This window comes from Excalfactoria chinensis, chromosome 14, assembly GCF_039878825.1.
Source record: "Excalfactoria chinensis isolate bCotChi1 chromosome 14, bCotChi1.hap2, whole genome shotgun sequence".
Taxonomy (NCBI): domain Eukaryota; kingdom Metazoa; phylum Chordata; class Aves; order Galliformes; family Phasianidae; genus Excalfactoria; species Excalfactoria chinensis.
This window is the reverse complement of record NC_092838.1, coordinates 11,355,765-11,372,549: the sequence shown is the minus strand read 5'-3', so window position 1 is coordinate 11,372,549 and position 16,785 is coordinate 11,355,765. Positions and strand designations below refer to the sequence as shown.

Genomic DNA, 16,785 nt, shown 5'->3' with positions numbered 1-16,785 from the left:
GTTGATCCTCCAGTACCGGTACCGGTAATACTCCCACTTGAAGACACGTAGGCTTTCAAAGCCGTGGAAGGTTGCAAAATCAGCCACCTAATGAAGACTTATTAGAGTAAGAGTAAGTGTTGACAGGTTACCTACAACCTCTGTGGAAAGAAAAAAAAGAGAGAGAAAAAAAAAAGGAAGCATCGCTTTAGCTGAAATAAACCATTGTTCTTTCCATGTGCAAAGATAAATTGCTGCTCCCAATCAGCTTCCAGCTGCTCCAACGCGAAGGACAAAGACTTGCTGAGAAGAGTGGATGTTCTTTTATTCAACCTTTGTGTTCAATTCTGGAAAGCCTTAGCGTTGAGTAACACAAATTCAGAGCCACTGCCAGATAATTGTGTAAAGGAACCCACAAAGGCACACTCACATACACTGCAGCAGCAGAAGGATTTAAGGCCTGTTAAATTCAGCAGCCTTAATTCTTCTATTTTACATATACAGAGATAAGTTTAGACTCAATAATTTTTCGTAAGCATGCATGAATAGTATTTGTCACAGGTAGTTTTTCCTAGGTCTAAAAAGGATTTAGGTAAATTATTTCTCTGCTTCTAATTTGTTTTTCAGAATTGGTGACATATTGCCCATATGAAAACCACTTTAGTGCAGCAGTAAAAATAACTGTCATTAGGAATGGCGCCAGTAGTAGTTGCGATGAAGAATATAAGCTGTGTAACAAAACACTGAGGGTGAATCACAAGCTCTAAAAAGCTATGAACTGACAGTATTTGTTTCTAAAGATAAAAATATCCATAAATACCAAATGTGTGTGCTTTTAGTTATGTTTAAGAGAATAACCTACCTACCAGGCCAAAAAGTGACATCAAGAAAAGGATTCTCTAGCACAAAATCTGCATGCTGTCAGGATGCTGGAAAGGGATTGATAGTAAAGCAGATGCAATCTCTTGATGACTGCTGAGAGCAGAACTTTGCATAACTAATTTAAGGACTGCTGCCTGCAGGCACTATAATGGTAATTAAAGACAATAAGTCTTGGGTAAATGAGATGGATGCACTGGAAAATAGAGTCAGTGTTAAATCCACAGCTAATCCTTGAATGGAGAATTGGATCATTTCTTTTCCAAGCGGCTGGGCAATTCTACCTGGTTTCATTTCCATCACTACTGCCAGACGACTGCTGTCTCCAAAATCCATAACTTCTCCCAGTTTAAGTAGTATTCCTCACTGGAAAGCTCTAATTCAGCAAGACAGAATGTGCTTCAATTTAGACACACGAGTAATTCCTTTGACATCCACAGCAAGTCAATGGAACAACTCACATAGTTAAACACGCTCTTTTAAAAGCCATGCTTAATCAAAGCTATAGACAAGGCATAAAAGGCACAATGAAAAAGCTGGATTTCCAGACTGTTTACCTGCAAAATACTGCAGTGTTAACCAGAGAAGGAAAGCTTTTGTTTAGTATGCTTTGGCTCATTTGAGAGATGAGCTTCCTCTTCTTGATTGCTTATAAAAGACAGGCTAATTTTCTAATATGGCCGACCATCAGGAAAAACATCTCACAGAGAGGTTATGCACCAGTTTCTTCTGTACCACACCTGTTCCATGTACATGTCATTTGTATATACACGTGCCCTCTGCCCCCAAATTACTAGGGCCAGCATCCCCAGGAGCTCCATCACAGACGGGACGTTCACACCTCTATAAACCTGCACAGGGTGCAGCCCATCCTCCTGTGTACCATGCAGAGCAGACTGAGACGATGCTGTGTCTTATGCTCAGCGGGTGTCTTTGCACTGCCTCTCTTAGGCAAGCAGAAGCATTTCTGTGGCCAGGTGGTGGGAACCAATCTGGCCCGAAAACTGCCCCAATAAGAGGAGGATGAAGAGATCACTCTCCAAAGCACTGATCTGATCAGCTGTGGCTACACAAGTGCATGAGAGCAGCACGAGCAGCACACAGCCAAGCTCTGGCACTATCTGCATTACTCACTTTGGTACCAGCTCAGAGTTAGTTTGGGTTAAATTAATTGTGAAACCATACCCTGAGGTTCCTGGTTTAGGTGTATTTAAGCAGCAGCCAACTGAGATGCCAACAACAGGCAGAGTAAATATTCTACCTAAACATCCATGTGGTTTCAGCACAGTGTGGTCTCCTGCAGCTACAAAAATAATAACGCAGCCTGATCAGAAGTTTCTTGCACTGCTGTGCACACTGCAGCACAGGCAGAAGCCAGACTGTTTGTTTTTTAACAAAAGAGTTAAGTTACAAATGCAAGGAAAACACAGGATGTGTAATGAATATGTCATAGCTGTGGCATCCTGTTTCTGAAATATCTTGCTCCTGAATGGTGCCGTCTTAGGTTTCTTCCACATATATGAGGCTTTCCAGCTGGCCTGCAGCCAGTGCTTTAATAAAACATGGTATTATGCAGAAGTGAATAAAGCTTATAGTAACCATAATGTCCTTGAAATTCACTAATCACCACGAGTTTTAAAAATATTTCAATGTGAAATCAACAGGACAACAACTAAAATTCATCTGTTAGATACGGAAAACCACTTTTTACACATTCAAATCATGCCTGTACTGAAAAAAGTACCCTGTCATTAATGACCTGGATGACAGCATACAGGATTCTTCCTGAATCTGAAGACCATAACTAGCTGTAAAGATCCTGCAAGCACGTCAGAAAGCAAGATAAGGATGTAAAATCATTTCAAACTGAAGAAATGGACTGTGAAAATACAGTCCCTTGCAACAAAGATACAACTGCTGCATCTTATATTTGGGTTAAAATAATCAACAGCACAAACACGTGGTGAATGTTCACTGCCAAGGCAGAAGAAGGTCCGATGATTCTGGTGATCACATGCTAAACAGGAGTCAACAATATGCTGCTGCTGTGAAAAACAAAGGAACAAAAAGGGATGTGGACTGACAGAATAAAGTTGAGGAGGACAACAAAAATGGTCAGCGGTCTGAGTAACCTGGTCTGCAAAGGAAGATGGGCAGAAATAGATTCAATCTGAGAAAGAAAAGGATGTCAGAAGAAATAATGACCCTTCAAACACAAAAAAGAAACAGGAAGAAAAGGAAAACAAAACAAGATGTAAACAGGAAGCATACATAAGCCTTACAATACTGAGGATCCAGGAGTGACAAAAACACAACTGAGATTCCTCCCATCTACAAATAGGACAAAATAGACTTCGTACAAAGAGATTGCCCAACCTGCCTCAGCAATCAGAGACTCTCCCATCTATTTAAGTAACCTCACCACTAGGAATTATTACCACATGTCTAGTTTACTTCCATCTTGTACAATTTAAGCCTAATTCTGATGTTTTGTCTTCGGGGTACAGAGACATATGATTACTCATTTCCCCTTTGTGGCAGCCCTTAGTACATTTTAAGAACGTTATTGTGTCTCAGTGCTGAGGAAATCTTAATTTGGACCCTAATGTCTTTCAAATAGCATATACTGAAGCTCAGCATGTCCCTAAAGGAGCCCACTTCGGCACCGATCATGGCTTACAAAACTGCCTCAATTGCAGACCACATCACAGAGCACGGGTTACGTAAAACATCTGTAAGAAGGTAGTGGAACACCTCTCTGAAACGTTAACAGCAAGATGATGGTACCTACAACACTGTGTCCAGTTCTATCTGCAGAATCCCAGCAGTGCGTTTGTGAGGATGCTGGGAAAACACAATTCTTATTTGGATAAAACTCTTGGTTGGCTTGCATGCCCGGTACAAGTGCCAAGTTTCATTTGTATGCATCAGCTCTAGCAAGCGTAGAAAATAAAAAATGCCCTTTACTCTGACATCTTTGCCATGCAGGCAACACACGAGTAATGTAAAACCATGTCCTCCTCCTGCAGTAAATGCAACAGTTTTTCCTACCATTTAGGTCACTTACTGCTGTTTTTTTGCACTTCCATAAAAGCTTGATATTTTAGCGAAAGCATTAAATAATCTAATAGTTTCCAAAGCATTTTCACACCAGTTTATGGTTCCAAAAAAGCCAATTTATTATTAATCCAAGTAATAAAATACATAACAATATTCTGAAAGCTGTCACAGGCATCACAGCTGTTGGTAGAGCAGCAAAGAAGGGTAAAACATTTGGAAAAATGACTATTGGTCTGAAAACACACGTAAAACAGCAGCGTACTCTCTCCACTCCCTCATGAACAAGTTTTACAAAGCTTTTACATATAAATTTTACATACAATTTGCATAAAGATACAGCTGAACATTTTCTCAGTCTACTTCTGAATGCGGTTAGGCATCCATCAAGCCTCTGAACAGGGACAGAAGGACAGCTCATGGTTCATAGCACAGCAGGCAGGTGCGGGTGACATCCTGGAACCACGACTGACATGCCTGCTGACCTCAAACTCACTACTTATGCTGCAGTTCCTTCTCCTTCTCCTCCTTGACTACTGTTAGCTGTAGAAACTTCCGTATCCAGAAACAGCAACTTCTGATCCCACTGCAGGTCACCTCCAAACCTTCTCACTGTTCCTCTTCAGGTCAGAGTTCTCAGTGGCTGCCCCTGTCCAGTAGACACTGAACATCCTGCCAATTAAATGATGAGATGAAATCTTATATATTTATCCTCAGAAGGAAACTGAGCTCTTTCTTCCCTCAACTATCCAACACCATGGTAAAGCCAAGGGTGTGCACTTCTACTCCAAATTACATGCTGAACTAATAAAAATTCTTGCTAGCTGCACTGCTAGGTTAGAGGAGATTAGGACAACCAAACTAGCCCCTTGTCACTAGTTTTGACTTTATACAGCATTTCACAATGAGGAAACCTTAGAGGATGTTAATCTACTGGAAATCCAAGAGTGGGAAAGGAAATAAAACGTTGCCAAGTTATGGATGTAATTCTATCTTTGCACAGATAGAAATCATTCATGGCTTGCTGACTGAACAAAACCAAATAAGCCAAGAGGGCATCAATACAATACACCCTGCCTTGCTGATCTGTCCCTCATGCAAAATTCTCAAGTGTCACATACTAAAAGAAAGGGGAAAGTTTACGCAAACTCTAACAGCCTTCAGAATTAGGCCTGTCATAGGAGCACAGATGGACCTGAACCATGAGATCATGTTCAGACTAGGAGGAGTCCAGATCAGCAAGGAAATTTTTCAACTTCTTCAGCCACCAGAATCAATACTGCAGGCCACTTAAGACAACCTTGGCACGTATCAATTTAACTTCTCACCAGCATGCTGGAGGAAGACAGCAGACATGTCTTTCAGAAAGTGCATCTAAATCTGCAATCCAATTTTCTTAAAGTTCTTTTATTAAGTACAAATGTCATCATCAAGGACTGGTGTTTTGCTTAATAAGTTTTACTGGGACTGTCTCAAGGATGCAACAGAGGCACAACAGAAAACAGAGAAACAAGATGGCTTCTGCCATCAACTGAAGTTAACAACAAACTGTGGCAAAGAGCACCAGGTATGGAAAGTCAATTTGCCAAAAATACCTTACAGTTAGTGTTAGCACAGCACTTTCCCCTAGTAAAATGAAAAGAGGGTGAATGTATCTTACCTGGCTATAGGTCCAAATCCACTGATGTTCCATCTCAAAGCTCCCAAGGCTGCTCACATGTGAACAGGCTGGAGGGCAATTCCTGGTTCTTCTGGGCACACAGCCTGCACAGCGCGGCCTTCTGCATCAGAAGTTGTTCTATGCTGCAAAGAGCTCCCTCCAGAGCCACAACACAAGAATCTATTGTGAAGGACTGTGCATGCATATGTGAGGATTCAGTGAGCAACAGCTCAGGACCAGGCAGGCACAGAGCTGCTGATCTGGCAGTGATCATATCTAGCAAGCTTTTAGAGTGCTTTCTGTCTTGGAAAACTCCTCTTGGTGGCCATCTCCACAGCTCCTCCATGATGTCTGCACAATAGTACAAACTGCTCTTCTACAAAAAATCTTGCTGCCCTTACATCTCACCTGAACCAACACGCTTCATTGTTCGCTCCTAAAATTCTCTTTCAAGAGTTTTTGAGCAGTTGAAAAGAAGAAAGGAGGAGAGAGGAGAGTTAGAACACGCCACAGTTAAAGAGCTGACTGCCACGTCGCTTTTCAGAGCTGCACTGCTCTTATACTATTACCTACTCTTGAAATGTACATTTTGACAAGAGTTGCTGATAAACAAGCTCTGTCACTTTCAGCATTTATGCATTTACAGTTCCTTATTTATTGAGCTTATCAGTATAATGTTGTACTGGAGGCTGTGTGTATGTATGTGCGATTGTCAGATAGATGGCAAACCCTGTTTCACTATGGCATATAAAAAGATGATACCTAAATAAGACCAGAAATGCAAACAGAATGTAAACACAGACTGTTTGAACAAAACTATTTGGAACACCAGTGCAAAAAGGTACATGTTTATCTTAACTTCAGCGGGACTTCTCATGCAATTCATAGTGAATATTTGACACAGATAACATTACACTTCGTGCTTATAAATAAGGGCTTATGTCAGACGTAAGGATCTTCACAGCTGCAAGCAGCAAGTGGATGGAACATAAGTCCCATGGACGACATAGCCACTGGAAAGATTAACTTATGAATCTATTCAGAGAGGAAGAAAAAGTGCAGGTTACCCATTGCAAACAAAGACTTTCTTGGCCCTGTTAGCTCATCCTACCCCACCTGAAGACCTTCTTTACTTTGGAGAATTGTCAACCACAACACTAACTGAAACAATGCCATCTTCAGCGTAGGAAGCACTGAAGTAAATAAACACAATCATCACTGCAGCACAGAAAATGAAATATTCTTATCTAGTTTCCCACCATTCCAAGAGGACAGAATCCCAAATGAAGTCATACATCATATACTTTACTGAACTAGCTGTTAGCCTCAACCAGATGCAAACTGTAAGTGAGAGCAATGGTATGCTCCAACTTGAGGACTTCACACCTGACAAAAAAAACCCAACAAGGCAATAGTATAATGTCAAGAAGGAGCTCAATAAAATGCAAGGGTCCATTTATTCATTCATCTCAATCCTGCCAGCAAAAGCAGAATGCATGCGTCCTCCCTGAGTTCCTTTTTCTTCCAACACGAGTAATAGCTTGCTATATTCATCTCAAGGCCTGAATGTGGCACTTGAGCAAGGAAGATCGTACATAGCTAAATAACCTCCAGTTCAGAAACCAGAAACCAAGAAGCTCACAAGTAACCCTGTGCACACCTCTTCCCCCTTACTATACACTTGTAACGGGATAATCTGGCTGACAAGTCAATAAATGGTTAGGAGGCCATAACCACGATGTGCACTTAGCACAGAGCTTTTCCTTCCCTCTTTCCCTCTCATTCATACTCAGACAACATATTGCCAAAATGTGCCTTTTCCAACCAGAAAATGTACCCTACCAGTACTAGTCACGTCAGTATGCAGATGGTATAATTAGGATCTTTGGCAGTTCTGTGTAAGAATTCTCTGTTGTGGGTAAAAAAGCCAGAAGAAATGTTCGGTTACTTCTCTTCTAATTACACCAGAAATCTGCATGCTAATGCAGTATCATCATAATTAGGAATGCAAAGTAATTAAACTGAGTAAATGGCTTCAAGAGGGAGTGAAATTTGCACACTTGGGAACATGCTTTGATCGAAAGCGTATGAGTACAGTCCCATTGAAGGACTGCATTGCTTGATGTTCTGGTGGTAAAAATAATTCCCAGTTCGATCAGTCTGTCTCATCTCCACGTCAATTAAAAATTCATGACTGGTACACCAGTTTGCCACGGAGGTAATTCAAGAGAACAATGAAGAACATCATGCTCAACATGGCTCCCTTCTTTGTAGCATCTCTCCACCACAACGCTGGACCACTGATAATTGGTATTTGGTACACGTATCCACTCAGTTTTGCATAGACTCTACACTGGCTTCATCGAAGCCATATTTCTCTAGATTGTTTATGTAACTGTTCCACACATTAAACACTAAAGCCATAGTAAAACTCAAGCTGCAATGCCTTCTCTAGCTACAAGACTTGTTCAGCAGATGTAGAAGTACATTTTCAAGGTCTTAAAAATCACTCTGGCTGCTACTGATTTCCTTTGTCTCCTTGGCTTGGTTACACATCATTTGTTTGTAACAGATCAAAAATAATAATAATAATTTACCCGTAATTCTCTTTTAGCTTTTAGTACACATTATATTTCTACTGTCCCACTCTTCCATCACCTGAGCTCTCTGAAGTTACAGTGAATGGATCTGAGGTCACTTCAGCTAAGGACCTTCATGGATCCTAGGAGGAAGCCCACCACGTACAGTTGACTTGCAATTATTAAATATGTTTACATAAATTCTCATCTCCTGTTTCTTTTTCAGAGTGCCATTTTACCCTTTGCCATAATACCGTCTGTGTGGAGGGCTGCCATCTACTATAACTTAAAACCAATAGTGGGCAGCTCTGATCTTCTATGAGCATTCTAAGATAAAATCTGACACAATCTTCAGGTCAAGTTATGGAATCCATTAAATCATAAAGCACCTCATACCTTCGTTCATTGTCATCGAGATGAGCAAAGAGTACGTTCTTGGAGATGGCCTTTGCCAGAGCAGTCATAGTTTTATAGTCCTTTGGAATAACCTATGGGTGAAAAGAAGGAAGAGTAATTACACATCTGGTTGTATTTACTCGTAGATCTTGAAATATATAGAAAATTCCATTATTCAAGATAACAGATGCAATTCTATTTCAAACACTGGGACAGATTTTGGCTATAATATAAAGCCACTAAGAAAGTAATAAATTACAGTTTTGATAACACAAGGATAAGAATTGATGTTCTCAACATGACAACCTGAAAAGAAATGCAAGCTCTGAAATGACGAGGGAGAAAGACAGCCATAAAATACCATAATTAGCAGGTACCAGCAGCTGTGCAGTGCTCTATCAGATCTACTGAACTGAAGAAAACACATTTCTTACTCTTCTCTCTCCACAAAGAGTTTCAGAAGCAACCTACTTTTAAAAATAATGAATGAGTAAATTTTCTCCAAGGAAAAGGAAGAAATGAATTGATTACACGATGCTTTTCAGCACTGGTTGTGATATAAGGAACTGAGCTCCTGCAAGGCTCACCTGGGTCAAAACTCAAACTGTGCTTCTCGGCAAGTAAAAAGGATTTATGTTGGAGAATAATGAGGCGTTTTATTTGCTAATTAAGGAGGAGGCACACATTCTCTGCTATGTGAATTTGGTCATAATAACAAAAGTTTAAATTCTGCTACATTAAATAAAATGGATATTTGGTTAGTAACTTTTTCTTGTTTTTTCCCCTACCAGAGAAACCCCAGACTGACCTGCACTTCTCACTTTTGTCCTATGAAAACAACCTAGCTGTTCAGCCTGCTGCTGAGCCAAGAGGGGATAATCTACATCACTGACACTCAGCTCTAGCTGATGATAAAATACTGCTGACCAGCCTTTTCCAGTCTCAATCTGCAGCAATGAAAGCTACAGGGCAGAGCTTTAGGTGAGTCTCATGGGACAGGGACAAAGAAAACACAGGGAAGATTCCTTTGGCATCAGAGCAACAAAATGAAAAGTCTAAATGAATCACTTGATCACACCTAGTATCACTTTTCTAAGTAATCACCAAGCGTTCTCTTTGAGCAAATAAACTTTCTTACAACAAAATTCCTATTCTGTTAGCTATTCTGTTGGTAACTACAGGCTATGTCAGACGTGTTGACAAACATTGCTTTCTCTGGTTTCAGGATGAAGCAATGAATCAAGCAGCCGCAGTGATCTCTGTGCTCTTCTGAATGGAACCACCCCAGATGTTTGCTCAAGTTAAATCTCCTTTCATTTCCTCTCAAGTGACATAACTCACCACTTTCCCTTTAGCACTACTCATCCTACAGCTCACCCCTTCCGTGGATCCTTTAAACTGCTTATGACCCACATGTGTTTCTATCCAGCACCTGAATTCAAGCCAATGGTTCTTCCTGGCTATTATCTAAAAATCTTTCTCTTTGCAATAGCCCAATACAACCCTTGCCTTGCTTTTTACACTTCTTCATGTATTTCGTAATTCACCCTTCCAGCATCTCCCTTTGTTTCTGTATTCCAGAAACCTCTGTCACAAACACACAGCTTCAGGATTCACCACGGGGAATCATTTGCTTATGGCAGAAGACAAAGCACAGAAACAAAACAGCCCAGAGCTAGTCCTACATTCCTTGCAGTATCAATGGCCTGACAGGAAGCCATCCCTACATCATTTATTATTTAAACTCAGCCAGTTTCTAGGAAATTAAAGTTGTAGTAGGTCCTTGTCACGCAACACACAGAATGTGGTTTGTATTGTTGCTTCCAGCTGTGGACCAATTACTGCCTACTAATCCTGCTGCTAGGAAAAGGAAGAAGTTTATTGCAGGATCTATCCAAAACATGAAACATTACCCAGGGGTGTGAGCAGGAATATTTCCTTTGATTCTCAGGAGAGTCAGACGGAGCCCATATTAAACAGAGACAAACAGGTATTTCACCCATTATTTCAAGGAGGACCCGATTTTCATGTCAAAAACTACTGTAAGGGAAAAGCTCTGATACTGTCAGACCGTTGCCTGTGCTATTATATCTATTTTTGCCAATGACATACATAGACAATTCCCAAAGTGAACTACTCCATTAACAATTACAATTTCTAAGCATATTTCTCCTCTTAGCAGTTCCCTCATGTCATTCTTACACTCTAAGATCTTATTTAAGTAACATTACTTTTACTGCAGCATTCTAACTCCTGCTGCATTTATTTTATTTGCAATTGGTATTTCTTCAAAGACAGCCACACAAAACAGCATAAGCACAATCAAAAGTATCAGCAGGTTAGGCAGTACCCAATCAACATGGGAATCCAATCAACATGGGAATCACATGTCTGCAATGATTCAGGGAACATAAATGACCTTGACTGGGAGAAAAGGCTGAAATAGATGTGACTTTTTGGGGAAAAGAAGGAAATGCAGCAATAAAAAAGGCCACTTTCCAAAACTCAGGTTCTGCTAAAAGTCAGAAAATGGCTGAGAATTAACTACTCCATAATGGGAGGAAACAGATCAGCAGCATTCCGCAAAACAGGACACAGAATGCTGAAGCAACACTGTTCGGGAAAATACTTTATCCAAGAGGCAGCAAATGTGCTTGAGAAGATGGTCAAGCCAAGGTTTGCTGACACGAGAACAATACTCTACATGCTGACCTGTGCTTTCAAGCACTATAAATAAGCAAAACACAAGTCACTTGATTGCCCTGCAGAGACATGACAATGCATTACCTTTCTAACATAAGAAACAGCATCTTCTTCTGTGTACACCTCTGCACTGACCCCTCCTCTCCTGCGCCGGGCTTTTACTACTGGGTTGGGAGGAGGAGGAGAAATCTCATCGTCATGGGAATCAGACTGGGAACTGGACTTCTGCCGAGCCAGTATCTGTTTGCATTCTTCCTGCAAGGCAAAAAGAGACAAGTGAAACATCTCTTACCCATGTAAGACTCAATATGCTTCCTCTACGACTCTCAGCAACTACTTCATTTCTACATTTAGATGTTTGAAAATGCACAACACACACAATGGTCACAGAAAACTAAAAATGTGCAGCTTGAAAGACTGACACTCCAATGTGTACACAGGTACCGTCACTCCAGTACTTGGCCTGTCCAATACTTTTATGCGTAAAGGAAACCAATGTACTATAAACGAAGGACATTTCATTGCAGCTACTTCTGGCTGAGAAAGAAAAAGAATAAGCTTCTTTTGCTAACTCTCCAACACCACAGCTGTTACTTTCCAAGTTGGCTTGTACATATCTTTGTCTCTTGTACAGAGCAGAAGTCACATGTTAACACATTAGATAACTTTCTTCATCTTGCTCTGCTTTGCTGGCTCACTATTGCAAGAAAGAACAAAGATGTTCCCTACTCCAGAATTTCTGCCACGTAACAGACTTACGACCAGTGGGACTGTGCTTCCGAGCAAGCAAGATCCAAGGTAGGCTCCAGAGGACTACAAAAAATGATGGCTGGCTTAGCACCAGCTGGCCAATAGGGAGGTTATCCTCCAAATGCCAAATCCATGGAGGACAAAGTTAAATACAAAGGGGAATCCCTGAAAATATGGTAATAAGAGCAAGAAAAAAACTTCAAGGAAGGATGTGAGAGTTACAGGATGCTGTCAATTCATACACTGATTTATCTGATTTCTGAAGAACTCATACAAACATGATTACCTGTAGTTATAGTGTTTTCAGGTATAAAACATGCAAGTTCAATGGAACAAAAGCCAAAAACCTACACCTGAGCAGTGCTGGTTGTTCTATTGCCTCTCCAGTGCCCCAGCTTATTCATTCCAGCCTTTGACACTACTCAAGGTGAGGAGGAAGGGCCATGGGATGGACCTCGCATCATCCCCAGCTTGTCCCATAAAGGAAGATATGAACATTGTGAGTGGGCACCTTGCTTGGGCAGCCCAGTGGTTTACTTGCTGTCTCCTACTCCCTTGCCATACACATTAGATGCACCCTGATACACAGACAGCACTCATCAGGCTGTCAGCTGAACAGCTCCAGTATTTGTGAGAGAACTCAGACTGGTGGAGCTGCAGGATACGTGAAAGAAAAAGGAAAATGCAGCAATGCTAAGGCCCCTGCACAGCCAACAAAGCCAATTTCCCTTTGACAGCAATGCCAGAACCCGAACTCTGTCTTACACAACTAATTTCTGACGAGACCGAGCAATTTGAGCTAGCAAATGGTGTCAGTGGAGGAGGAAGGATCTTGGAGCATCAGCACCAGACGTGGCAAATCACCAACACTGCCAGTTGGTCTCATTGTCACAGGAAATGAGTTAGAGCTAACTCACCAGGTATGACACCAGAAGAGTGGCGCAGAAAACTGGCATAAGTTCACAATTTTTAAGCTTGCAAGAAAAACAAATGATTAATATACGTTTTGCCACCCATATTTACAAATGTCTGACAAATCCAGTCATGCCATTTGTCTTTTCTGGTCTCATTCCAGTTTCGTTCTGCACCACCACTAATACTGCCCTGTTATTAACTTCAGGAGCTTTCATACCAACCTTCAGTGTGTTGTACCAGTAGAAATAAACAGCAAAATAGTATTTCCCATGCTGCACAATGCAAAGTAACAGGCCCCACACACTCATTTTGATTAAGAGACGACTAAAATACTTGAGAAACAGGCACTGAGATAGCACTTAGAGGGCTGGCTGGACAGGCGACCTGCCTCAGAAGGCACTGAGTTCTTTCTGGTATCAGTTTTTGTTTGCTTTTTTTTTTAATGGGGATTGCTAAACTACAGCTGCTGGACCGTAGCACAGCGGAATTAGATGATGTCCACAAACAAAGCCAACAAACAAACAAGCTGACTTCAAATGTATTAAATCTTTACTGGAACTTCTCCATTTCCAATTCAAATTTCAAATAATAGCACAGAATATGTGAAAAAAAATAAAAATAAAAATAAATGACTCAGTAAGCCCTATTTCAGCATTCTCATCAACTTCTTCCCCACGCACAGCTCCTCTCCAACTACCCTTAGCTTCCCTTCGCACAATTATGCATTTGCAGCAATACAAACATTATAGATAAACATATGCGTACTATCTATTTTCCTTGTATTCAAAACCCAGCCATCAAAACCAAGCCTAGGACTGAAGAATTTGAAATATTGTTACTGGTGTTTCAGTTTCTGTATCTCTTTACAGTTAACAGTGTGTTTTTATGCCTCGAGGGAACCAAACGTCTCTTCTTCATAAGCTTAACTGAAAGGTAAAGAAGACTTTTTCAGAGCAGAAAGCAGTTGTAAGTACACTGAAAGGTAACTGTAACAAGGCAGCAGTCAGGTAACTAGTTAGAGGATGCAGCTCTTAGGCAGATCTCTTAATACCAGCTCAGAGTGAAAAGCAAGAGCTTGCCACATTTGAATATCAAACAGACACTTCTTCAGCACACACTGCATGAAGGTACTTCCAAGGAATTAATAAATATCTCCTCTGCCCCAGCACGGATTTATACAAGAAAGCAAGCTCGATGAGATAAAAATTAATATCACAAAGCATGCTCTGAAACCCAAATATCTTCTAAAGTAAAAAAATAAAAAATAAAAAAAAAATAAAAAAAAAAAGATATTAAAGGATTATAAAAGTGAGTTACCATATGATTCATTTTAAAAGGAAGGCTCTTCGCTACAAACCCCTTTTATATAAACAGCAGATAGTTGACTGGCTGCCTTTTCCATATGCCGCTATCTGTAGTCTAGGTAAGATTTCCATTACTGAGCTAAAGAGTGCCTTCTGAAAATAAAAGCACACTCTGTCCCAGGTTAAGCTTTCACCGAGCCGTCTTCCATATACTCCAGGATGGAACTGCACAAATACAGCAAATATGTTAAAGGAGGAACGGACTCTGAAGAACAGTTCTCCAAACAGCCATCAGGCACAGCTTGGTGTGGATGCCTGTGCAGACCTCACTCTCAAGTAAACACCTCACCATCTTTTGTTGTCATGACAACAAGCGAACTCGCTCTATTTGAATCACACAGATAATTCATGATGGCAGAGAAATCCTATTTCCTAATTACGTCCACCTTAAAATGAGGGACTCCAGAAAACGCATGGAAGACAACAGCAAATACAGTGTGATGACCTCTGAGCAAGCTGCAGTGAGCACCTCACTCTTCTCTTCACCTCCTGCACTGCTGCCAGCAGAGCTGCTCCTGATTGTGCAGCAGGACAGGATGCAGCTCTCCAAAACGCAGGGTCTGATGCAGATATCCATATACACAGCCCATGCCATTTGAGGCAAGCATTGCCTGGTTTTTAGTTCATGGTTCAGCAGTGTGAGCCCTGTGCCATCCCTACCAGCCCAAGGCAGTGCCTGTGCAATCTGGGGACCTGAAATAGCAGCGTGGGGCTACGTGTGCACAGCTGACCAATGCCTGAAGTCACTACTATGGTGCTGAACAGTGACTGACTATCACACCCCAAAGGTACAAACCAGCACTGCTGTGTTACAATAATGCCCTGCTTCACTTCCACCTAATCTAATTCCCCTTCCATGAAAGCAGTGTTGTGACTGATTAAAAACCTAGCTGGAGCTGGGTCACAGACCTCCCCGTGATTTCTGGTGGAGATGAACTGGGAAACAAGAATAGCACAGCTGACTTCACTAGGTATGCTAACCAAGCCATAAATTGGAAAGAAAACATAATATCTTTGCATCAGACTCAAAGAAAAAAGAGCTAACACATACATCTGTAGTAGTGACCCATTTATCTTTTGAACGCTCCCCTCTGGCTAAGACACTGGCGTTGCAAGAGGCTGATGTATAAAAGACAGGAATTTAGCAAGCTGTCCTCAGTACGTGGGGTCATTGCCTCTCCTGATTAATGCTTTTAGGAGTTTTTAATGTGTTTTAAATACTGCAAGAGAAGTGACCACAATGACAAGCAAGATCCTTTCAGACTACTGCTCAAGAGCACACACCAGCAGCTTTCCTGTCTCTTAGCTGGAGCCTTTCCAAACAGAAATTCGCTTCCAGTAGTTCCTCTCCTCATCTTTCCTTTCAGGCTTTGTCACTGCCTGGAAACACAGTGTTTAAATTCATGGAAGGATAGCATCTGACAAGGCTCCAAATCACTGCACAGCTTTACAACAGCATTCCAGGAAGACATTAAAAGCAAGTCAGCTGTTAGGTATCACAGCTCACCACCTCCGATCTGCTTCCTACAACTTCTGTGTTCAAAAGGAACAACACAAAGCACACTCTAAATTAAATATTTTCTTTTTCTTCCCCCTCTCCCACCTCTCAAGCTCAGTGTCATCTGACTGACAGGCCAGGAATCTGCTTTCATTTTATCAACACCAAATGTACAGCCTAGTTCATGCACAAGTAAACTAATCTCTCTTTGCACTGGAACTGACCCAGAGGAAACACTGTCAATACAGGAAGGTTTGTAACAGCAACCCTTCATTTCTGGAGAATGACACAATGATTAACAGCAAACTGGAAGCATGGCGCTCACTGATTCCACCACTGAATGTGATGGAAATCTGGGGGATCTTAACTGCCTTACCCACTCTTTTCTTTGTCACAGCAGACAACTCTATAATCTCTTCAGATCACTCAGGCTTGTAACCTAAGACCTTTCATACAATCCTAACCACCATTCCTCTGCCTTCTGGATGTTTAATGCTATCTTTTCTTCCACAGCATCACTAAAAAATGTTTAACATTCTCCCCCCAATTAATTCATTCAGTTCATACCTATCCTCCACCCTAACTGCCATTACTGTGTCCTCGGTGGTTCCTCTGCACCATTCATTCCCAATTTCCAATCTAGGTGAATTCTCCTGCCAAAAATCTTCCTACATTTCTGCATCTCTGTCTCACTGCTTGCCTTCCTGAGTCCCTTTGCCTCCTGCACCATGTTGACACTTTGTATCTTCCCTTCCAGTGTCTTCCAATAGCTCAGCCCATCACCACCTCTTCTCTGCTTACTGCACTATGAGGTATACAAAGGAATGTTCTCTTATAAAACAACAGACCTTATTTTGATACGTAAAAGCTTATGTCATCAACACTTCAATGTGTAAAATCCAGCCAAATATCAAACATGTGCATGTATACCTGGTGTAAGAAGAAACATGCCTGCAAGTAAGTGCTAGAGAAATGGCATCTGTAAGAAAATGAAAAGTTCTGACA

The 16,785-nt window shown here is 41.2% G+C and overlaps 1 protein-coding gene across 1 annotated transcript in view; it reads right to left on the bottom strand.

Annotated features, from left to right (window-relative positions):
- The window catches only part of PRKAR1B (protein kinase cAMP-dependent type I regulatory subunit beta), an 87,105-nt gene that overhangs the window by 65,968 nt on the left and 4,352 nt on the right, over positions 1 to 16,785 (bottom strand). Inside the window, exons 3-4 of the mRNA XM_072348862.1 lie at positions 11,338 to 11,508; positions 8,551 to 8,642 (exon numbers count right to left, since the gene is read on the bottom strand). Coding sequence (XP_072204963.1) covers positions 8,551 to 8,642; positions 11,338 to 11,508 — 263 coding nt within the window. The remainder of the gene's footprint in view (positions 1 to 8,550; positions 8,643 to 11,337; positions 11,509 to 16,785) is intronic.